This window comes from Nannobrachium achirus (genome assembly GCF_963921795.1).
Source record: "Nannobrachium achirus genome assembly, chromosome: 3".
In the NCBI taxonomy this organism is placed as follows: domain Eukaryota; kingdom Metazoa; phylum Chordata; class Actinopteri; order Myctophiformes; family Myctophidae; genus Nannobrachium; species Nannobrachium achirus.
The window spans coordinates 49,139,767-49,164,681 of NC_137812.1; the positions used below are offsets into that span (position 1 = coordinate 49,139,767).

Consider the following 24,915-nt stretch of genomic DNA (forward strand, 5'->3'; position numbering starts at 1 on the left):
GCTGCTGCTGCTGCTGACTGAGGCATCTGTTCTGGGTCTGCTCGATGGGATCCTGGCTGCAACTGTCTAGAAATCACTGCTGTAAACTAATGTGTGGTTGTTATAGGTTTTAAATGTGATTTATCGGTTCAATGCGTCGGGCCCATGAACACATTGAGTTCTTTCTAAGCCCGAGGAGGACCGACAAGGTGGGTTATAGCGGCTCAGTCTGCTGGGGGGAGAGAGGTGATCAGCAGCCAGCAGCAGCACAATGGCAGTGTCCCTCATCCAGGCTTGCCGCAGTCTGGCTCTCTCGACGTGGCTGCTGTCGTTTTGTTTCGTTCATTTGCTGTGTCTGGACTTCACGGTCGCAGAGAAGGAGGAGTGGTACACGGCGTTTGTTAACATGACTTATCTGGACCCCATGAGTGCAGAAATCAAAACAGAGAAGACGGAGTGTGGTCGATATGGCGAGCACTCGCCGAAGAGAGAAGCCAGGGGGTTCGTTCTGATGCCCTCTCACCTGCATGACAGACAAGCCTGCGACCCAAACGTCAAGTTCCCCATTATTCATCAGAACAGGGCTTGGGTGGCATTGATCGCGGCAGGGAATTGCACATTTAAGGAGAAAATCCGCAACGCTGCCATCCGCAATGCCTCAGCTGTTGTCATCTACAATGTGGGCTCCAGCAATGCCAACGACACTATAACAATGCCTCACCAAGGTAAGGCTAGTGTTTGGAGCTGGATTGAACATTCAAGATCCCCGCTATTATTTATTGTGGCTGATGTATCCAGGGTTCAAAGTGTATTGTTATTGATTAAGATAACGTTTGATTGCATGTACAAATTTGACCTTTGGATGAGGGTTTACAAAATAAACCCATGCTCATGTTTTTTTGTTTTGTTTATCCAGGCCTTCCAAGATCGTGTTAGCTTCAATAATATATATTTATAAACTCTTAATAACTCTTCTGCACATTAACCACTTAAACCCTGTACATGTACCCTAACCCAAAGTATAAAAATTCAAGCGTTTATGACTTGTTGCGGTAGAATAGAAGCTTGCCAGACAGGAGCAGAGTGAAATGCTTGTGATCCCTGACCCTGACTGCCATGGTCAATTTTTCTTCACCAGAATCACCACCCTAGAGCCTTGTGGTCAAGGGGCAAAGTACAGTGAGTGGAACAGGATGCTACTCTCTGTGGAGCACTGTGGAACTTGATGAGAAATTGGAGGCCAAATGTGTTCAATCTGTAGTAGAGGAACAGCAGTTCTATCTTGACCACGTAGGAGTATGTGCTTTGACCACTGACCATTCTTTGTGAGTTGATTAGGAACGTACTCCGCTGCCAGGCTTTTTGACACGGTGAAAGGAGGATAAACTACTTTTCCAGCTTCTTCAGTCAACCATAAGACTTAAAGGGGCAGCATCTTTTCAAAACCCCAATTGTGGTGTGCCTTTTCAGTCTTCCAAATAAATGACTTTCTTTCCCAGTGGGAATCAGGCTATTGTGCATGTGATAAGGTCTACAAATAGAAGTGGCATACATACAGCTAGTGCACAAAGCTGAAATTGGAACTCTCCTGGCTAAGATTTGTAATATACTAGTCATTAAAATAGTCTTTCAATGCATCTTTCTATCATTCTTATAATTAGGCCCCATAATTATTTTATCTCCTTGTGCTTAATATTGTCTAATTTCCATTAATACTACCCACAGTTCCCAGGTATCTGGAAATGATAAAGGGAACTAATTTATTTACTAGCTGTGAGTGTGAACGGGCTCTTTGCCATGTGACAATTTGAATTTACATTGTAAATTCACACTTGCCTCTCTCATATTTTCATAAAGGTGGAGCTAATGGACCCACCTGGCATGAGACAAGTCACATTTTGGCACAGGAATAAAAATAAATTGTACATTTGCTTTTAGATGTAGAACACACACAACACAAGCTATTGTCTTGTCATCAATACTAAGTTTTAGCCTAAATTGTGAAATTAAGATGTAAGGCAGTCCAGCATTGTTGCAACATCTTAAACTTGGCAACAAATTGTATATTCTTGTGTCCCAGAGTTGGCAATTCTAATGGGCCTCTTTTTGTCTTTGCTAAGCATCCTGACAACTACGCTGATGAAAATCAGACATTTATTTGACCGTCAGACAACACTGACAATTGACCGAACGGGTTTCAGTGAAAGTGGTTCGGGGGACTTCAGCCTCAGCCTCAGGGGCTTGTAATTTGTTAGTCAAAGTTGTCGTTTTTTGTTTCCTTGTGGTTCATCTTCTGACACTGAAGGCAAAGCATTGAATCTGTAGCTCCAACTCTTAACATTGCACTGTGCATTGAAGCATCTTGTAGGGCTGTCACGATATGACATTTTACATGACGATTAATTGTCACTCAAATAATTGGCGATTAACGATTTAATTGTGTTTTTGTCGTTGATAATTACATTTCTGTTTGGCTTTTAGGCTTTGAAGTTGTACATGGTAGATATGACACATAACCTAAATATACAAAGAAATTACTGACATATTTGGCAACTTACTACTTAAAAAATAACTTTGATAGTGGAAATAGCCGATCTACAAGCTCACAACGCGTCGCGATGCGACGCGTTGTGAGCTTGTAGATCTGCTATTTCCACTATTTCGGATATTTTTCAACATTCACGATTATGACGATTATGACAAAATAATTGCGATAATGTCAAATAATCACGATTAGACGATTATGTAATAATTGTGACAGCCCTAGCATCTTGGCAAATAATTGTAATCAAAAGATGAAAGTAAAGTAATAGCATGGCATAACATCTTTACTTACCGATGGCCTAAAGCAGGTGTGTCAAACTGGTGGCCCGTGGGCCAAATGCACGCTTGTGACTTATAAAATGTTCTACACCTGTAATCTGCACAAATTATAGCTCTGCACCCCCTTGGCCCCATAAGCAAGTAAGTGCGCTGCACACACACAACTGGTTCAGAATGCAATCAGGGCCTGTTAGGCCATGTGACCCAAAATAAGTTGGATACCTCTGGCTTAAAGGCTCTTTGCTGGTAGATATATAAGTTTTAAATTCAAATAGAGCCACCTGGCCCTATTAAAAATTCTATTCCAAAACATAATTCATAATGTTTATTTGGTGAAATGCCCATATAAAGTGTCACACATGGCTGAGTCATACAGATGCTGTTGTAGAGGAATGCGGGGCTGGGTGGGCATATGGGATTTGTGCAGCTGTGTTTCAGCCCTCAGGTTTTCCTCAGTAGAAAATGTGATCGTTTCCTTCCTTTGCTGTGTGTTATTAAAGTTGTATATATTTATTTGTGAGTGCTAACAACGTAATTTTCGATTAAAAAAACTTGGTTTCAATCACACAAGTTAAAGCTACTAGAAAGGCTTCGCGCCCTGTGGGCGCTCAGGCAGGACTGCTCTATATTTGATCAACATAAGGGGTTTAGGGGCGCTCAGGCAGGACTGCTCTATATTTGATCAACATAAGGGGTTTAGGGGCGCTCAGGCAGGACTGCTCTATATTTGATCAACATAAGGGTTTAGGTTTTAATTCAGATTAAAATGTTTTCAATACCTTATTGTCAATATCTATCATGAACAAAAAGGCACACTTGGTCGGACACCAATAACTCAGGAAACAGGAACAATTGTGTAGGTGTCCAGTATGTAGTCTGGGCTGACAGTCAATACTTTTGTACTTTTACTGACGTAGCCTATATGTTGAATGGTTACACCCCGCCATTCCGAAACACCGCTATTCCGAACGTTGACTTCTAACCCTAACCCTACCCCTAACCCTAACCCTAACCCTTACCCGTACCCTAACCCTAACCCTAACCCTACCCCTAACCCTAACCCTAAACCTAACCCTAACCCTGCTTCGGAATAGCGGTGTTTCGGAATGGCGGACTGTTGCCATGTTGAATTGAGGACTTTTGAGTGGTGTGGGGGGCTGTAGGCAAATTTGCGAGGTTGTTGTATCTAGACTGATTGATTGATTGAAGAGTTTAGCACTGTTTGCAATAGAAGACACAGTTACAATACACAACATTGGCACACACACACAGTCCCATTTCGCGAGCCACCCGTGGGTCGAGACCATAGGCGGCGGGTCAATAAGGCCAGGGTAGGCTGTGCCTTCCCAAATGCTACGCTGGGTATTTTGCAAATTATATAATACTAGTCCTTACCCGTTCAAAGATATGAGCTCCGAAATGATGTGCAGTGTGTGGGTTATGGGGTGTGCACTGTGCACACAGTATATGAGGGATGGAAAGTAACTTTAACTGGTGCTTACATGATAATATGTAGGAGCATCAATGTAAGAAATACCCGTTTCGTTTAAAGGCTACAGAGATACTGTAGTGTGTACCGATCTACATGACAACATCTGAAAGAGGGCCAGCCAACACCCAAATGATTGAACGTCAATCTGCCTGACCGTCATCGCGCTGCCTCTGTTACACCTATTTCCTGTTATTTTTCTGAGTAAAATGTCACGCATTGGGAAGAAGTAAAGGGGGACACTTTATTGTGAAGGACAAAAGGAAGAGCATTCACAGACAGACAATGTTGTTTTGTTTACGTTTAGTGAGAAGTGTAGTGATGATGGCTGCAGTGGACCGCGCACTTTCAAAACCTTTTGTAATTTGTATCAACTAAAATATACCACAGACACTTTCAAATGAGACAGGCAGCGATGCACAAGCAAACAAAGGCATTAATCATGACGTCGACATTGGACAATTACGCCAGCGAGGAAACTATACAATGATATTATCATCATCACGGATACTTTCTGATTCTGGAAGTGGAACACTTCATCTGTGAGTATTGCCTGAACGGTCAACTGTTAGGACTTCTCCTCTCTATCGCGCAGCTGAAAGCCTGTATCAACAGAATAATTGCGTGTGTGTGTGTGTGTGTGCGCGCGCGCGCGGCTGCGCCGTCACCGTGCGTAATTTGGTTGCATAAGATGTGATGTGTGTGCATACTGTTGTCTATTGTGTAGACCTACAGATTGTTGTCAATAGCCCCGTATACATGCACACTTCTAATCGTATTAAAAACAAGATTTTAGATAAACCCGATCTAATTCTGCATGTATACACCTAAATAAACCCGATCAAAACCAACACGATTTAAAAGTGGGCACATGTAAACACCAGATCGGATTGATCTCACCCCATGTAAACACTTGATCCAATACCTTCAATCGGGTTTATTTAGATCAGATTGGTATGAAGCTGTCATGTATACGCAGCTATTGTGTCAGATAGGTCTGTAACTGTTTGGGTCGCTGTATTCTTGTATATAAATGGCATGGAGGCAGTGTCTGACACAGCCGGTGGAGGCGCGCCCCCCCTCCACCGGGGGGGGGGGGGGTCGGCGGGGTGCAGCCTCGCCAAACGTTTGGCTCACCCGCCGCCTATGGTCGAGACCCACACAGTACTTGGGAAACAATGCTTAAAACATCATACTCACGCAGCTTTATAGACGCTGTCTGTATCTGTGCTCTCTCTATCTCCGAGGCATGAACGCACACTCACTCATTCACTCACTCGCACACGCGACGCAAGCGAAAAGTGGTTGTCCGTGGTGTAACCTACTTATTATAACTCTATGGGTGTAACATGTTGAAAATTTAAAAATATCCGTGCGGCAAGCGACGTCGCAAATGCACCATCCCAATGAGCAAACCTCCTTTGTTACAGAGGTTGAGTAGGTATCGGCGTTATGTCGCTGTACTGTCTGGGTATATAGGTGAAGTGAATGAATAGGCTATCAGCCTCTCACCAAATCTATAAATGTGTGCGCACTATAACCCATGCAGGGACTCATGGGTTACGCGAGGCTACAGCAAGAGTGGACACTGTCTATTGACAAACTATTGGTCCCGTTTGAGCTACTCTGTTCTGTTGTGCTGGTCTCACTCTGCTCATTGATACTTTTACTTCAGTCTAAAATGTCCACCACTGATTTCACACGTTACGTGTTCACTTTCAACATCAAGGCAAATGAAATGGCAGCTTTTAATCTATGCATAAGGATAACACTTGTCGATTTACGTTCTAGACTCACATAGAAACACGACACATATTCGGTAACACTTCCCAACTTCAGGTCTCAAGTAAAAGTACAAAAGTATCGCTACCAACGTACCATGCTTGTTATTAACGGACTACACAAACACACGTGTGTCTCGTCAAACATCGCTGTTTTTAGGTGATTCACACATCCAGCATAGAGGTTAATGTTGTACTTGGATCCATTCCACGCGCAATGTAAGTAGTGGGAGAGGGGTAGCCTATATTCCAGCTCACTGTCTCCCTCCCTCCCTCCCTCCCTCTCCCTCTCTCTCGGAGGAAGGGGGGGGGGGGGGGGGCAGTCTCGCTGCGTCGCTGCTTGAGGCTTGAAGCAAACTGTAACCTGATACTTTCGTGACGAAAATTGCGTAGGAGAACTTCCGGGAAAGATATGCTCAGTAAACTTACACATTATTTTTTACAAAGTGTACATCGTGCAAATACCATAGCTTCAGGAGAAGCAGCTAAGAACATTCGGGTAAAAATGCGCGATTTTTGTGCAAAAGGTGGAGTCTTTAGAAGCAGTGTAAATGTGATTCTATCGCGGAATAATCGAAAAATAATCGCTCTGAATTAGTAGTAGGGATACTGTGTAAGTTGCTCAACTAGTGGTCAGAGCTGTATAGCAAACCGCGGTCGCTTCCGTGTCTTTCGGCCGTTTTTCGCTGCGGACCGGGCCTCTCGCCACCGCGTCCGCCTGTAGCTCGCCGAGATCTATCTTTAGAGGGGTCCCTGGTTCCTGTGCGTTCAGGCAATCCGGAGAAACGGACTCCTTCACTCGAGTATGTTGTTATGTTGAGGCAAGCTACTTCCTGAGAAGTCAGCAAGATGCGCCTGTGATTGGCCGGTAGTGTACCATGTGTTTATGATCGGCGATATGATTGGCCAACGTATACACACGATGCAGATGACGTCATTTTGCCGCGAAATTCTCCCCCCCTCACGGCTCATAGAAAACATATATTAAAAGAGAAGGCTTTAGAAGCTGAAATTAACGGATTGGGTGTTCTAAAACTTTAGCGATTTAACAGTTAGGACAATTTTAAGATTTGTTTTATAAAAAAGGTTACATGGTATAACTTTAAAGTAAATAAAATGATTAAGCATAGGCTAATATGGGATAGACATCACATTTTAGTTGTAGCTCATTAGATATTTTTACATTGCTAATGAGCCATATCAATGAGTTATATGATAATAATTGCGCAGCCACTGCTTGAATTAAATTTTGGAATGAACAGAATAGAGGCGGGAGAAGGAAAGACCAAGTAAGATGAGAGGGTCGAGACAGATGAAAAGGATGGTTCACAGTAGGTGACCAGTTGAAATAACCCATGAAAGAAGCGCACTTCCATGCACTGGGGCAGAAATGAAGGGATGTAATGAATGGATTGGGAAGGCTTTGAATGAAGCCAACACTTCATGCCTGTTCTCCCCTCAAGAGCCAGCAGAAATGGGCTGTAGTGGCCCAGAGGCACCGGTGCCAAGAAACTCACTGGGCACGTCTTAAATCTTGGTCCTCCTGACAAAGCACACAAACCACTCTTGTATAGGAACACAAAAAGTGCTGTGTGGAAGCAACACGTACGTATATGAATCCTATCAGTGTTGAGCCTTATGAACTGTTCTTTATGAAAGACATGACTTTTGGAGTCTGTTTTTACTAGGTGGAGATCGTGTGGAGGAATTGGTATTACTGTCAGTCACTAACATTATACAAAATGTCTCTGCAACTTTGCCAATAGAGAGGTTGTCATTTAATTTGGTGATCATCCCTATCTGCACAGTAAAGTCTGCAGCCCCTGGAGGCTGTTCATCAGAATAAATGGCATAAATTGGCACTAAACAGGTTAGTGTCTTCCAAAAATCATCTGCTCATTTGTAGTATTCCCCATGGCTTTGCACATTTCTTCCCATCTTCTCAATTATGGAGATCCCTCCATGACCAGTTTCTGCCAGGACTGATATCCATCTTATTTTAGAAGCAGCTATTTTTGTCTATTCTAACTGCGTCATCATAGCAGAAGAAAGAATAGAAAAGAGTCCAGGCTTCGGGATAACTTGAATGTCATTGGTTTTGGCCTCATCCTTACTTTTTTACACAACTATGGCAGTGTACTGTATGTACATGGAGGCTATATTGCACCTAGTCTGACCTGCCCCCCTTTGTATAACGTTATCATAAGCCTAGTTGAGACGAAACAAGGAGAAACCATTTTAAGCCTGATGTATACTTCATTGTACGAGTGCTATGCACAGAAATTAGCCATTATACAAGTTCTGTTTGTAGAGGCCTTTTAACATTGAAGGCGCTATAGCGGCTAACGTTGTTGTTGTTTTTCTTACGTCCGGTGACACCTGTCCAGGACAGGCCTCAGACGCATCTCCTCGGGAGACTTGGCTCAGACTGAGATCTGAACACATTTCGATTTTTCAAAACCAGGCAGGGTTTGAACCCCCAAACTTCCGCATTAATGGCATGCCATATGCTCTAACCACTACACTAGCTGTCGTCTAGTAATTAATTTTCAATTGAGAGTCGAGTGGCAAATTTGGCTATCTGACAAACGTAGCAACAAGCAGGTATAATGCTATGAAACTGTAGCGTACTCATCTCACACATTGAAACTCTTTTAACTTTCTTCTACACAAGGTGTATTTGTCTATTCACAAGAGCAGTGCAACCCCATGGATCCAAGCGAATACACAGGCATTGTATTGCTCCCCGTGTGAAAAGCCCTTAAATTGCGATTTAGTACGGAGCTGTACATGGTTTTTCACCCAGCTAGCGACACTATATCTTTGCACCCGCTTGGATACACCACAGGGTCACACTGTACTAGTAATGTGAATTAATAGATGCGTTTCTGCACTTTACGTAGAAAGAATTAAGACTACAATTCCATGGGATTGCACCCACTTGTGGCTACGCCTGTCATATTGCCCACATCTCCCTACCTGAATACTTGCCTCTCATTGAAAATGAAAATGAATTACGGTATTAGGCAAATTAGGTGCTTCCCATATGAAAAGAGAAACATTGCAGTCTTAATTTCCCCATACACCACTCCTGTATCATGAACTTCTTATTTTTCTATAATTCCCTTTTCTTCCAATCCAGATGGTCACTCCCAGCTACATTCTTTTGCAGGGATTGTCTTTCTAAATCTAAAGCTTACTAACTTTTAAAAGAGGCTTAATTGTTAACCTCCACACTCTGTTGGAGTGGCTGGCGTGCCATGTTGCTAATACAGATTGACCTGTAGATTCGGTGGAAGACAGATGAGCAGATCTCGCCTCTACCTGGTTTTCCTTGGTTATAAGCCCTCAAAATTTGACCAGAGTTGTCTCATTTCATCAACTTCATACTGTGCGTGTGTGCGTGCGTGTGTGTGTGTGTGAGATGTTCCACAGTGCACTGAAAATCCCTAAAGCTCTTCTTTGTAGTTTTGCACCCATGAGTCAATGCTGCAAAAAGTCAGATTTCCTCTAAATAGTGTTTTGAAATGATGCCCATTGGTTGGCTCCTTCTATGGTAGTTGAACAGCACAATAGACTCTGTTTTGTAGCCGGTGGTGGTGACATGAAAAGCCTGAGAATATTCCTGTCTACCAGAAAGATCAAATTGCCCATCTACAAACTCGCAATGCGTTGTGGATGCATCATTGATGTGACAAGTTGCGAGCTTGTAGATCAGCTATTGTCAGCACGCAATATCATTGTACGGACGGTGGACATTGTACAGCTTCACACAATGACCAGAGCAGATGTAACCGTGGGCCGGCTCTCCCAGGCTATTATTGACACAGGTCTGGTAAAAAACACCAGCCTACTACTAACCATGCTGCTACAGAGAAAGGCGCAAGCCACCTTGTTTCATGTTTATTAACCAATGAGTCGACATTTCCTATCCACAGTGTAGCTGTAGAAGCTTTGTTTCCTAGTACACTCGACTGGCATGACAAGAGTGGGGACTCTGGGGAGTAAAAAAAAAGTCAGAGCCATTTGCTCAGGCTCTTTTATCTGTTCACCCTGTTGAGAATGAGAATGCACTCAGGCTTTATGTCCCCATGCGCTGTTTATGGCGGATGCTGTTCATTCCTCTTCTGTTTGTGGGAATAGTGAGTCAGTGTGACACAGAGGAATAGCCCTCTACTTCATGTGATCTGAGTGAGCCGAGTGAGCAACTGTATATTCTTTAAAGATAATAGACATTAATTTCCCCAGAGGGAAAGGATAAGCAAAGCTTAGCTGAACAATAAGAATGAGGGAAGTCAGGAGCATGAACCGATAAGAATGATAAGCCAGCAGGGAAGTCTCAATATAAAATCAAACCTCGGTTCGAAGTGGAGCGGTGAATTTGAGCAGCTGTACCCTATGTGAGTGAGTGAGTGAGTGTAAACTGTGCCTGTGAGTGAGTGGTGAGTGTGCCTGGCCTGCACAAAACAGCGCCCCTCCTTTAACTAGTGTGTTGTGTGTGGCCACTCAAGGTATTGCCCAGGCTACGGACAGGGCCAGCCAGCCACCCAGCCAGCCAGCCAGCCAGCCACATACCCACGGACATACCTGTTCATTGGGAGCGCTTTCACCGCTCCAAAAAGCCTCATTTGTTCTGGTAGCTGCAGAGAAAGGTCCTTGTCCAAATGTCCTCCTGAGTCCTGATGTGGTTGTGTATGAGTGAATACAAGTGTCGATGCTTGCTTTGTCCCAGTGGTGTTTGTTGACTTTAAGATAATGTGTCGTTACTGAGGAATGTCAACAATGTTGCCAGGTCTGCTCATTATAAGTGACTTTGGTATTCTTTTCCTGTAAAGTCTCTAGTTGCGGGTTGCTTTTATTTGGGCTTGTTTCTGAAGTATAGTTGCTTATGTGGCCTTGCTTTCAACATGTTTTTATAAAATAGCGAATGTAATAGAGGTCAAGTGGTGAAACCTTTGGGCTCGTTTTCATAGACCTGTTTGCTCCCGGGGAGCCTGCCTCTCCTGGCTTCTCTCTCCAAAACAAAGCACAGCGTGTGTGTGTGTGCGTGTGTGTGTGTGTGTGTGTGTGTGTGTGTGTGTGTGTGTGTGTAGTGAGTGTGGGGGGTGGGCCGTGTCTGCGTGCGTTTGTGTAGTGTGTGTGTGTGTGTGTGTGTGTGTGTGTGTGTGCGTGTGTGTGTGTGTGTGTGTCATGCTGTTTGTGTAGTGTGTGTGTGTGTGTGTGTGTGTGTGTGTGTGTGTGTGTGTGTGTGTGTGTGTGTGTGTGTGTGTGTGTGTGTGTGTGTTGTTCGTGTAGTGAGTGTGGGGGGTGGGCCGTGTGTAAACTGTAAACTGTGCCTGTGAGTGAGTGGTGAGTGTGCCTGGCCTGCACAAAACAGCGCCCCTCCTTTAAGTGTGTGTGGCCACTCAAGGTATTGCCAGACTACGGACGGACGGACACAGCCAGCCAGCCAGCCAGCCAGCCACATACCCACGGATATACCTGTTCATTGGGAGCGCTTTCACCGCTCCAAAAATAGCCTTTGCCACATCAAACTGATACTTGCTGCCTCTGATGACAAGCCTTTCTGAAAGGCTTTCTTTGTACGATGTGAGTTTACTCAACCCTGTGCACTTTGTTCTTGAATGCCCAGTTATGTGCAGGCATACAATGGAAGAATGGGTGATATCTTTGTGTGGATAGAATAATAGTTTGTATGGAGTTGAACATGACAATGATTATGAGACAATATGTGATGTGCCTGTGTGTGTCCACAGGTACGGGTGACGTAGTGGCCATCATGATCCCGGAACCTAAAGGTCGTGAGATCGTGGCCCTGCTAGAGCGAAATATCACCGTCATGGTGCACATCACCATCGGAACACGGAACCTGCAGAAGTACGTGAGCAGAACGTCCGTGGTGTTCGTCTCCATCTCCTTCATTGTCCTCATGATCATCTCACTGGCCTGGCTTGTCTTCTACTACATCCAGAGGTTCCGCTACGCCAATGCACGAGACCGCAACCAGGTATGTCTGACTCTGCATGTGGTTTGGTTTAATTCGAAGGATTACTTGTGTTCCTTGCTGTCGACCATATTAGCCCCTGAGTATGGTTTAAAGGATAACTTTAGTTTTTTACAACAAGGGTTCATATTTTAGATTGTAATTAAAGAATATAAAAGATGATTGTTAAAATTATTTCATTTACTTCTTTCTGTTGTTTTAGAGATTTTTATTTCAGTGGTTGGAGGCATGCGTACAAGTGGCTAAATGTGTAATTTTACACAGAATAAGCCCATTCCCAAGATACAACCTAACCTTTCATGGTTGGATGTGACTTATGGGGGCTAGAAGTGTTACTGTAAATAGCAATAAATAAACTGCTGGCTTATTGTGTCTAAAAAGACATATTTAGCCACTTGTACGCATGCTCCACATTTTAGCACGGTAAACGTGATAAAACAATAGAACGAAGCAAATGAAAACATTTTAACACTCAAATTTTCTTTCTTTAATTACAATCTAAAATATGTAAAAAAACAAAGTTGTCCTTTAAGAGCAAAGGGCATACTCACTTTTCCCCAGTCTGCAATCTTTTGGGTCTAGCGCAGCTCTAGCAGAGGAGCGAGCTGAGTTTTGTAAACAATACAGATGGAGGGGGGAAAAGTGGTCGTGTCCGCAGCGCAGTGAAAGGGGCCTATTGATGGAGCAGTAGCAAGACCCTCTCCTCTCTTTTTGGAACACATGGGCTGTTTCCTATAATCTCTAAGCTTTAGCTGTCAGCTAAATTACAAAAAGTGGCAAGCATCTCAGTTGAGGGCACACTGCCATCTAAAAGATTGCCATTGGGGTTTTCCATTGTGGAATGGAGTGAAATTGGATCTGATGCCTCAATGTTTTACATCGTTCTCATTTCTCGTTCTGATAGTAGCTCAGGTCATTTTCCGTCTGGCATGTGTCCAGCCAGCAGACCAAAATTAGACTGGCAGCTGGACCTGTGGAAAATAATGTAGCAAACCAGTGGACCATCAAAACCCAGACTGCATGCTTGCACTTTGACCCCACAGTGGAAATAGAAGCCCTTGTAATCTCTCTTGTTTCTGTTGACACAAATATTCCAGATGACGCTTCTTGTGACGTCCATAATGGCGTTAAATCACCATGCAGGTTATCATGGGAATGGGTGCCATGGTGACGATTGTTTACATTTTTCCCTAGCTGTTTCCTTTCCACCAATGTGTTTTTTTTTCTTTTTTTCTGAGCGCATCATTTGTTCTGAATTATATCCAGTGGGAGTACTGTGTATTTACACTAGGCTGGAAACGCCTGAGCGGTTATTCCTTCGCTGCGCGTTCACATCTGGCATTTTTATCTAGTCGCCAATTCGAGTTGAAATGTTTTACAATCTGGGCATTTGGACAAGAGAGCCTTGCATTTTCACCTGAGGAAAAAAACAAGGGATTCCCACATAGTGAGACATAATTATTAGTGTTGTTGCAACCAGACTATAGTACTTCCGGATAAACTTTATTTATTATAAACTTGGGCAATATATCAAATCGACCGGCTTCATCGGGACACGTCTGCAAAAACTTTACTTTTCCCATGAGGAGGTGACTGACATCATAGATCACATGAGACTGACCTAGTATGTCCATATATGGTCATTCCAAGATATATGGGCCATCAGAGATCTCCATATATGGGCATAAAAGGTACGAGGACGAATGGTTAGCACCGCTCAAATAGGGACAAGGACTGACAGATACAGAGAAATCCATTTATGGGCATGAAAGGGAAAACTTTTTAAGACGGAATACATTTCCCAGCGGATTCCTTGTGACTCGTGTCAGGGCAACCACACTTGCATTACATACAGTGACAATTGCCCGGTGACAATTGCCTGTCTTCTCTCCCCCCTGAACACGTGCCGGGTTTGTGTAGACACTGGACAAAGCTGGATGCGCAGCGGTGGATTTGAACCCACAACATCCGCAGTGGTGGGCACGCACTTTACCACTGCGCCACCCGAGCGACCAATTATGTTTTACCTTCATTCATTTTCCGGTGTTGTCCTACAGAGACGCCTAGGAGATGCAGCCAAGAAGGCCATCAGCAAGCTTCAAGTACGGACCATCAGGAAAGGAGACAAGGTAAAGTCTTATTTGGTTTCAGTAGCAATAGAATTGAACCCATTAACCAACACCCTAAATTAACACAATGGTCTCATGTTTTATCTGAAGGCGTTTAGAGGAAAGGTTGTAAAGAGTGGCTCAAATTGATCAATTTGTCATTGTGCTTGGAGCCCTCTCTCCTTGTTTTGATCTATGAGACACTGTAAGAAAGAGAGAGAGAGAGAGAAAGTCTTCTTCATGTTTTCTATTCTAGGAAACGGAGTCGGACTTTGACAACTGTGCTGTGTGCATCGAGGGCTATAAGCCCAATGATGTTGTGAGGATATTACCGTGCAGGTAAAACAACCAAGCTAAAACATTTATTATCAGTTATCAGTTTGTAGAAATAGTAGCTAGTAACAAAAAATTGCCATGACCTGAAGATTTGAAGTGAGCTGATTGGAAATAACTACCTGTTTGTCAGGTATAGAATGAATGCATATTTTACACCTATCACTCTATATCAGTTAATCAGTTAATCAGTAGTGTCCACCATGATGACATTTTCACTTTTTGTTTTTTTGGGGGGTTGTTTTCAGGCATGTCTTCCATAAGCACTGTGTGGACCCCTGGCTACAAGATCACCGCACCTGTCCCATGTGTAAAGTGAACATCCTCAAAGCCTTGGGCATACCAGTAAGGGCTTTTTTTTATGGTGTGGCCATCTACAAACACGCGTCGCGCACATGCACACATACATTTTGTAATATCAGTATCACTAAAGAACATGAGGTAGATATGTTTACTGGCAAGATTGCTACTGTAGTTTCACAGGTTGTATCATTTGTAATCATTGTGCATCCTGCAGTTAAGAGCTTTATGTTAGAAATGGCATTCTAAGGTGGACATAACTTGGTTGCTGTTAAACATAGATTTGTTTGAACATGTTCTATGTAACGTTATGTTCTATGTAATGCTAAATTGACAGAATTTAATGTATTTAGAGAAAGAACAAAAAGGCTTCTGTCAAAGCAGTCACGTTGTTACTGCAGTCAGATCTACAAGTTAGCTTGCCTGGCTGCAAGCGCCAGACTCTATCACACACTTCGTTTTGGGAAGAGAGTCTGGTATTTCGGGGAGACATTCCACTTCTGGGGGGGCGGACTAAAGCCTATTGACGTTACACACACACACACACACACACACACACACACACACACACACACACACACACACACACACACATACACACACACACACACACACACACAACGTGGCGTGATATTGCAAAGATACGTTATTATTTCTTATAACATATTATATGATTGCATGTTTACGTTAGTGCAAAATGGTATTAAAATGTAATGAAACGGCACTATTGTATAGTTTATTAAAAGAATTCGAGTCGAGCGGGCGTCCGCCTGACTCCGCCATGACAGTTTTCAGGGACCAATCAGAGTCCACTAGCGACTCTCACGTGGGCAGAAGAGCACCAATCAGAGTCCACTAGGGACTCTCACGTGGGCAGAAGAGCTCTGAAGGGAGGGGGCTGGGCAGGGCTGGGACCGGACCAGCCTTGGGAATCCACCAGACGCCAAACCACGTGCCCCAAGCATACAACCCTCATTGGCCCATTCAAGCCGCCCGCTCCTCGGGCGAGAAGAAATAAAATATTTAATCTCCGGGGTCAGTCCTCACTACACACCACCCACCAACAGGGGGTGGTAATGTGCGGACTGATTTATCAGGCTACAAGTTAGCAACTTGTCACATCCATTGTATTGTAATTTTCATTGTGTGACGCCATCGTACAACAATTCTGCTTTGGTTGGAGTGCATGTACACTACAGGACTGAGGTCCTATAAGAACAGCCAGTTGGTGCACAAATGATACTCCTTGGAAGTGCAAGGACCCGGGTTCCAATCTGACCCTCATCTTGTCACTTAACCCTTTTTGTGCCTATCCCGAACAAGTTCGGCTTTATTTCAATCTAATACCATATATATATTTTTTTCCTACGCTTTCCAAAGAGTGATGCTAGATGGTCCGACGATTTATTCCATTGAAAATGGTTTAAAATAAAGTTTAGAGCCCCCCCAAAAAAACTCAATCTATACTGTTGGCGGCGCGACGTATTCCGGGGTGCCTATCCCGATCTAGTCCGGGATATTTAATAAAATGAATGAATTAATCGGAGGCCTCAACGAAGCCCCGGTCTAAATTTCCATCCATGGCCGGGGCCGAGACTCGGCCATCCACGGTCCGTAATCGGGCAACGCCGCCGCATCGCGCCGCCGAATCCAATACAAAGTCACATCTTTAGAGAGCATTTTCTCTGAATTGTGTTCCCAGACCAAAGACAATGTTTTTTTGCGACTAAAATAGCTTCAGATCGGCTTCTAATAAATAAAGAAGCTAAGTGTTAGCTAACTTCCTCCTCTCGTCATACATAACAGTGGCTGGAGTGAAATCACAAGGCACTACGGGCAGTGTCGACGGAAGCTAGAGCGAAGGCCTATACAGATATTTCTGGCACTCTAGCGGCACCTTGTGGCCCGGGGCACTGTATGGGTTAAAGGAGTAGTTCACCCCCAAACTGTAATATTTTCTTTTGATTACTCACGCCATGGAGACTTGAGTTCAATAATATTTTTGGGTGTATGTCGCATTCCTAAGAAAAAAAAAGTAAAACAGTAAATCTACCCCCATTGATTCCGGATGGAGACCCAAATGCATTTATTGTAATCAAATTATTGTCTTAGGAATTCGACAAAAAACATAAAATATAATTGAACTCAAGTCTCAATGGCATGAGTAATCAATAGAAAAAATGTCAGGCTGATGGTGGCGCTATATGGGACAGATCCATGTTGATGACATGAGTCTAGACATACTGTGTACCGATTTGCGTGATTTTAGGGCAGAATTTGTAGGAGCAGTGTCCAAAAATGTTTTTTTGCAAGAATCTGCCTCATGGTGGCGCTAGAAGAGGGCCATGTGAGAAATGAGGGGTGGAGGTTGTGGTCTGGCAGCCAAGGAGTGTGTGTGCAAAATTTGGCATGGATAGGGGCAACGGTGGCGGAGATATGAGTAGGGCAAAAGTGTGACGTGATGGACAGACAGACAGACTGACTGACAGCCAGTGGAGGTTTTGATAGTAACTGCGACCTGACGGTCGCAACAATGCCAAACATTTATCAAAAAAAAAGATGATAACATACAGTGATAAAACAACAACCTTGATGGTGCTATCTATCCCTCAAGTTCCCTTATTTATGCAATGTTTCTCTAGCCCCATGCGGACTGCTTGGATGACATCCCGCCAGACTACGAGTCCTCAGTGGGGGGTCCGCCCACCAACCCCATCACCGGCGCCAGTGACATCACAGTAAATGAGAGCTCGGTGGTGCTGCAGGACACGGCAGGGAGAACAATAGGGCTGCAGCCTCTCTACCATGACCCAGACACCCAGGACGGTGAAAGCCTCACCAACACTGCCAGCAGTAAGTATGGTAGAGCAGTGCTTCTCAAACCCTTTCATGTCAAGGACCCCCAAATTGACACTTGTTAGCCCGCTGACCCCCATTTGAAAAGATATGCCAGGGACCCCCACAAGAGAAGCAAGCATTTTAATTTCAAGGACCCCCAGTTTGACATGCATTAGGCTACACACCCCCATTTAATGGCATTTCTATCTCTGGGACCCCAGTTTATATTGTAAAATCAATGTTGTTTTAATTTTAAATCAGAGAGTGTACAAATGGAACCAGTTCCAGTTACATAACCAATAAGGGTCCATTTGGTTCGTAACTATCACTTAGCTGGCGACCCCCTAGAACTCCCTCCAGGACCCCTGGGGGTCCCTGAACCCAGTTTGAGAAACAACGTGAGGACAGAACAAGGACAGTACAAGGCAGCTTGATAGTCTTTGCAGGATAGAGCAATGGAAATCAGTTTACTGCTGTATAAAGACATGTTACCTAACACCCCATGGAATATAATTAATGCATTGTGTTAGGAGTCCTGTGTAAAGTAAAGTAAAATATTTACTGATTGCTTAGTAAATACTCCAAGCACCATTAGCTCACCATAAATTCACCTTTAATTAAACAATTTGAGCACACTCCCTTTATCTTCCTATCCATACCTCTCTCTCTCTCTCTCCCTCCCTCTCCCTCTCTCTCTCTCTCTCTCTCTCTCTCTCTCTCTCTCTCTCTCTCTCTGACATAAGAGAAGCGATATTTTCGGTCTCTGGAGTGCCTTGTAGCACATGAACAATGCATCTTTGCGGGCACTATACTTGGATCTAGCATAATCTTTTCCAAATAGAGAATCTATCTTTGACAGAAAAAGTGCACAGTTCCTCTCAAACAATGTCCCGCTTCTTCACTGCACACATTATTGTGAGTGGGCCCGGATGGTTTAGCCTGTGGCCTTAAACTAGGCCAGACGTCACCTGTCTGAGTGCTCCTCAATCAGTTCCTAGATCCTCTTGGGCAATACAGGACAGAAGGAATAGTGTTCTTCTCTTTTACTGAAAGTCACAAGCTAACCCAAATACAATGGTACAGTTTATAAAGAGAGGTGAGAAAGTGCTGTTTTACATGGCACCACCACATATGCCAACAACTAAAGCACTGCATATCTTTTACTCACAGCTGCTTCCTACCTTATTAGCAGTTTTATTGCGTGCGTGCGTGTGTGCGTGCGCGTGCATGCATGTATACAATGCATGTTGACACATTTTAGCTGTGCATGCGTTTGCCAGCCCGTATTGGCCCCTTAGCCTCTGAGTGCCACAGGCGTGTGTTTACACTGGTGCAGCCCATTTCCTGTCTGCCCCGGCTGAAATTCCAGCTGCAGCTGGTGGAGCTATGAACCAAAACATTCTACCTTAATGTCAGTGTCCAGGAACAGCTTAATGCTTCCTTTGTAATAACACCCTATTAGCTTGCACAAGACATACCCTAAACAACCTGTTGGACTTACCAATGCCCTTTATCACAATGGTTCCACAAAACCTTAGAAACTATATCCCTAGGAGACCTTTAGCTGTTACCCCTCCTAGGACAATTTATAGTGAGTGGGTATCTATATTTTATTTTTATGGTGATTAAGAGCCTTGCTCAGACACTCCAGTTGGATGTTGGGTTTGAATCTGCAATATATCACTTATTGGATGTTTTCTACCACTATTCCACTTTTCATCTTTCAATTAACAACAATTCGAGTGACCAGAGTGGCCACCCTGTAACAGAAAGCAACACACAACCTTCTAACTTTCTGTATGCCACTCTGATTAAAACCATCATGACCAAAGCCATAATGCACTTCCCTATTCTACCAGGCTTTTAGTTCATGTTTTAAGTCCCTGACATGCGAAGCCATGTCAGGAGGAATGACTAGTGGGTTCACTGGGTTGCACTGAACACAGACTTGGGTCCTGCTGAGTCACAGCACTGTGGCCGTTAGTCATCACAAACCACCTTAACCTCCCTGTAGACTGCTACTGGTGAGAGTTACTAGAGTAACATCCTAGGGGAGGAAAATTAAACATGTAAGAGCAAAATGCTTCTTTTTAGTCAAATAGTGACTTTTTGCAGGGATACTCAAACGTTTTAACCTGTGGGCCACATTACAAAAATGTCAAGGGGCCACGGGCCAGTTGATGAAATGACATTACTTGATAACTTCTCTCTTTTATTTGCTTTATTTCCACATAACGTATGAAAAGACAAGTGCAATGTGCATTATTTTATGGCTTGGCATTCCATTTCTATTCCGTCAATGACACAATTTATAATCAAAGTAATTTGCTGCATTTTCTCTTTTTAATAATTCTGTGCAATTAGCACATTCCACACAAACAATAAAACAAACTAATGTACATTTGTCTGCTATTTGTCTGGGTTGTTGTCTATCTGTCTGCCTGCTATCAAGTGGGAAAGAATAATTGCTGAGCACATCTCTCTCTCAATTGCTTCACAATGTCATTTATGACTTGGCCAACATTCAACACAAATGGCTTTTTACAGAAAATAGCCATTAGCCAATAGACATTAAGCTGGTGGGCGACGTGCGACGTGGGCCAGAAATGGCCTGGGGGCCGGAGTTTGAGTATCACTTACTTTTGTGAAGGTTATGAAGTACCTTGTTTTAAACTTTGTCTCATCAATATTCAGCAGATGCACATCGCCACTTTCAAATGGCAGATGTCTACTGTGGTGACTATGTATTCTCTGTCATGGGAAAAAAAAACTTTTTCAAGTTCGTTTCAAGTTCGTGCAGAACTGCAGTATAGAGCCGCTTAGTCCTAGCTGCATACTGTCTTACCGCTGCTGTCTTCAACCTGATGTCATTGAATGAGCTCCCTGATGATTTTATTATTGTTCTGGCTGTCCACTGGCCAACTCTTAGTGCCAGAAGTCTGGTTTGTCTCAGCCCAGGATTTAAATCACTCTTTTATACTGGACCCTAGAGGCTGGAACAGAGCTGAAAGGCTGAGAATGAGGGGGTGTGTGTGTGTGTGTGTGTGTGTGTGTGTGTGCGTGTGCGCGTGTGCGTGCGTGCGTGCACAGAACCTTGGTGTTAATTAAACAGAATATCCATTCACAACAAGGATACTTTTGGCTCACTTATGTTTGATTGTAACTAGGGGTGCCCAGATCGGGATCGGGAGATCGGGATCGGGGGAGACCGAGATCGGGGCCGATTTCAAAAGATCGGAATCGGGAGAAGAATATCGGGAAACACCTTGTCTTTATATATTTAAAAATTATATAAGCTGATGAGCTTTATTTTTAATTTGTTTTGATACAATGCTGCACTAAGTGAAAAAGGAAGCTTGGATAGAAAGGACAACATAAAAGCATTTTGCTTTTCTTTTTCCTTAATGCATTGCCGAACGATCGGATCGGGAAAGAGAAATATTTGATCGGGATCGGGAGCAAAAAAAACGTGATCGGGGCATCCCTAATTGTAACCAATACAGTATCTCAATGCTAGCAAGCTGACACTGTGTTGTGATATCAACGAGACAATCTGCCATCGTCACTGGAGGTCTTGTCGTGACAAAGTACCTGTAATGTTGCAACCGAAGTGTGTTTTCATTCATACCAGAGTGAAGTGACCATGGGTCCTTGTGAATATCTGATTTGATTCCATTAATTCAAAACTTGATTTTGCTTTGCTGGGAGCATCGCCAGGTCGTTAAGAGATATTTACAGAATGCTGCTAGTGCTAAGTCTGCCATGTGTCTCCTATGGAATTTATTATCCAGAATGATGAAGGAATGAATTGAAAGGTATTACTTTACACCTGTATTTATTTATTTATGCTCTCTCTCTCTCTCTCTCTCTCTCTCTCTCTCTCTCTCTCTCTCTCTCTCTCTCTCTGTCAGCTGAGCACCATTCTCTGAGCAGCGACTCCGACACCTCTCCCATCATGACCGTGGAGGTGGGTATATCCAGCATCGATCTGTCTGTGGTTCAGGAATGCAGCGAGTTGAAGTCCTGAGTCAGTCACAGCCAAGCTGTTGAAAAAGAAATAATAATAATGGCAAGTTGCCATAGAGACGAGGATCAGAACAGGGTGGAACGGACACTCAGGGACCTCCGGAGGCTCAGCGTGTCTCCAGTCTGGAAGTGGCTTGCGCTTCACAAAAAAGAGAGACAGCCTTGAAATACGACTTCACTTAGCAGCACAACATCCCTTTCTGTCTGCTCTGACTGGCTGAACAGCCAAAAGAAAGGTCTCTCATGCGTTGCAGCTGTTGTTATTATTATTATTATTATTATTAGGCAGGGGTGCCAGGTAGATGTCTACCAAAGAAAGTAGTCCTAGTTTTCAACCTTACAAAGGACTTTACATAAACCCTTATCTTATAAACAAAACTCTATTCTGGTACAAGAATATTTGTAATCAAACAAAACAGTTGATCCAACGCAAATATATCACATGCTTGAAAAACAAAACAAAACAAGGTTCACCAGTTTTTCACAACATAATGACAAATGAAACAAAATGAAAGCTTACCATGCTTTGGCTATTTGTCAAGCTCTAAAGCAGTGGTTTCCTTATTGAGGTCTTGGGACTCCCATGTCTTGGGGCCCAGGGCTTCATTGGCCTAAAAGTCTTTGGACTTGGCTGTAGATGAATTAATATGACCAGTTTCATTCTGAAAGTGTCTGTTGTGTCAATGTCAAATGAGGTTCTCCTAGGACAGGGGTATAAATCTAGCAGCACATGTGCCACACCCGACCTGAGAAGGGTCCATCTTTTTGGATGATTTTGGGAAGAATCTTTCTTCCTTTTTTTCACAACCATGTACTGTATCTGTATGGCAGTCGTTCTTAGGCCACTCTCTTGCCTCTATCTCTCTCTACCACTGCCTGCTGCTGGCAACTTGATGTGTAGAAAAACGATGGACGGTTATTAAGCACCCAATGTGCACGACTCGTCAATTCCCCAGTCTGTCCAGGTCCTCGACAAGGTGCTTAATGTTAATTATAAAGTCCAAGGCCGCAACAAACGCCTTGCGGAATACTATAACAAATTAATATTTGTGCCTTTCAAATATGGGCTACTCCACTCCAGTTGCATGTCTTACAGCCTTGTGCGTGCTTGTTTCGGTAATGGGAATTACAACATTACAGCAAGAAGAAAAAAGTCTGTTTCAGAATCTCAGTTAGATGTGCATGTTATGTATTAATGGAATAGGAGCTATAACTATTCCCAGCTTTGAGTAGTGATGCATTTAATGACAGCTGGTCTCGGGCTGGAGAACTCTGCAATTGCAGAATTGTTTCTAAATCTTCACTGGGTGAAAAAACAACTACATCATAGCTGAGACACTTTCAGGTTTGCCCACAAAAATGATGATGGACCTGTGAGTGCAGGTGATCTGTTTCTTTTGTTACAACCAAAACAGACAAAATAACATTTTTTTTCCCGGTCTCAGAATCTAATGCCAAATCATGAAAGTAATGTCTAAACATAAATCATTATGTATAGACGTTCTTTTTCATTTTTTTCTGTTCTCTTTTTCTTTTATCGAAATTTTTATCCCACGATTTTTGTAACCCATTTTTTTCACCCAGGTGTCAATTGTCTAATGTAATCCTGGGCGATACACACTCTCTGCCAACCTGGGAAGAGCAACAGACTGACCTCATGCTTCCTTCTATGTATGAGGAGTCCAAGCCGCTTCTTTTCACCTGACGGGGGAGTTTCCCCGGCTGGACGTAGCGCGTGGAAGGAACACGTTATTCCAACCACTTCATTTCCCCTCCATCAGGCACCCTGGCTGGCCAGGGGAAGGCTGAAAAAGACAAGGGCAACATGCATGTGTTTGAGTGCATGTGTATGTGGGCACATGTGTTGTGCACATGCACAACTGGTCCAGCCCACATGAACTAAAGTCACATTTTGCACAGTCAAGCCTGTGACTTAAAATGAGCTTGACACCCCTGTACTAGGATAATCCTAGGGTAAGAGATAATATATGGCCATTTGTGTTCACTTGTTTTGGGTACCCTGAAGTCCTTAAAGCTGCAATCTGTACGTGTTGTGTCCTCTCCCGACAAAGGGAGGTAATTACAACCCAGGATCTACTTCTCATAACCGTATGTACAGTATGGATGGGCCTTGGGCAGGGCTACCTGACACCAAGGTGTAGATTTCTCAATGGAAGAGTAGGGAGAACAACGCCAACAACTGCCAATGTGTTTACAAGTTACATTGTATTAACATATACTCTACCATTAAAATAAGAATAATTGCAGCTTTAAAATTGACGTTTGGGTATGGGAAGCTTTGCCCCAAAGTGTTCAAATGGCTAAATGTTTGCTTTACTCTATTCTAGCAGTACATCTGTACTCTCATGACAGGAGAGTGACATGACACATTGGCACAAGGCCACAGTTCATTGGCCAGCATTGTCATTTAACGATAATCACCTGTGGTTTCCCACCTAAATCAGCCATGGATTACTATGAATAGGAGTAGCAGACTCCAGATCCCAGTTACAGTACTTATGTAGACCCTGTGACTGATTTCTCATTAGGTTTCTTTGTAAGAGATCACTGCCAACATATTTCAGAATGCAGTCTTTACACCTTCTTATATGATATGAATACTGTACATGTGGTAAATACACAACCTATAGCTGCATTTTACTTTTCAGTGTCAAAACGATTGGTGTGTATATTTCCACCAGCCTTTTAAACTCCACACTCGGTTCAGTGTAACCATGCCCTTGAAAAACGTGATGCTTTAGTTTTTACATCAATATCTGTCGAAGTGATTTCATACTAGTCTTAGAGCAGGGGTCTTCAACAGGGGGTCCGGGACCCCTAGGGGGTCCTCGGAGATACTACGGGGGGTGCCGCCAAATCATTGTGTGATAGGATCATGTTTTTTACATTAACCACTTGAACCCTAGCATCCCTATTCTGAGTGGAACATTACCCAAAAATAGATCTACAAGCTTCGCAACGCGAGGTGTTGTAAGCTTGTAGATCGGCTATTTTTGTCAAAGAAGAGCAGACTAAAGTATTTGATGGTTCAAGTGGTTAAATGTCTGAAAATACACATTACTCCAACATGATGACAATGCTGTCAACCAAGTATAAGCTGTCTAAGAAATCTATGAAAATCTTTCTTCTGCAACACAATTTTTTTTATACAATACTACATATTGGGGGTCCCTGCTTCATCCCTCTCTCAGCCCTGACCTGAAAAACGTTGAA

The 24,915-nt window shown here is 43.4% G+C and overlaps 1 protein-coding gene across 2 annotated transcripts; it reads left to right on the plus strand.

Moving 5' to 3' along the window:
• rnf150a (ring finger protein 150a) lies at positions 1-24,915 on the plus strand. Of its 2 annotated transcripts, XM_080721679.1 has the most exons (8): positions 1-704; positions 11,829-12,079; positions 14,134-14,205; positions 14,441-14,523; positions 14,766-14,862; positions 17,460-17,670; positions 21,567-21,622; positions 23,266-24,915. In XM_080721679.1, exons 1-8 carry the CDS (start codon positions 251-253, stop codon positions 23,278-23,280), a joined length of 1,239 nt encoding a protein of 412 aa, XP_080577805.1. In that variant the 5' UTR covers positions 1-250; the 3' UTR covers positions 23,281-24,915. The 2 variants fall into 2 exon arrangements, with proteins under 2 accessions (XP_080577805.1, XP_080577804.1); XM_080721678.1 differs by having other exon boundaries at positions 21,567-24,915.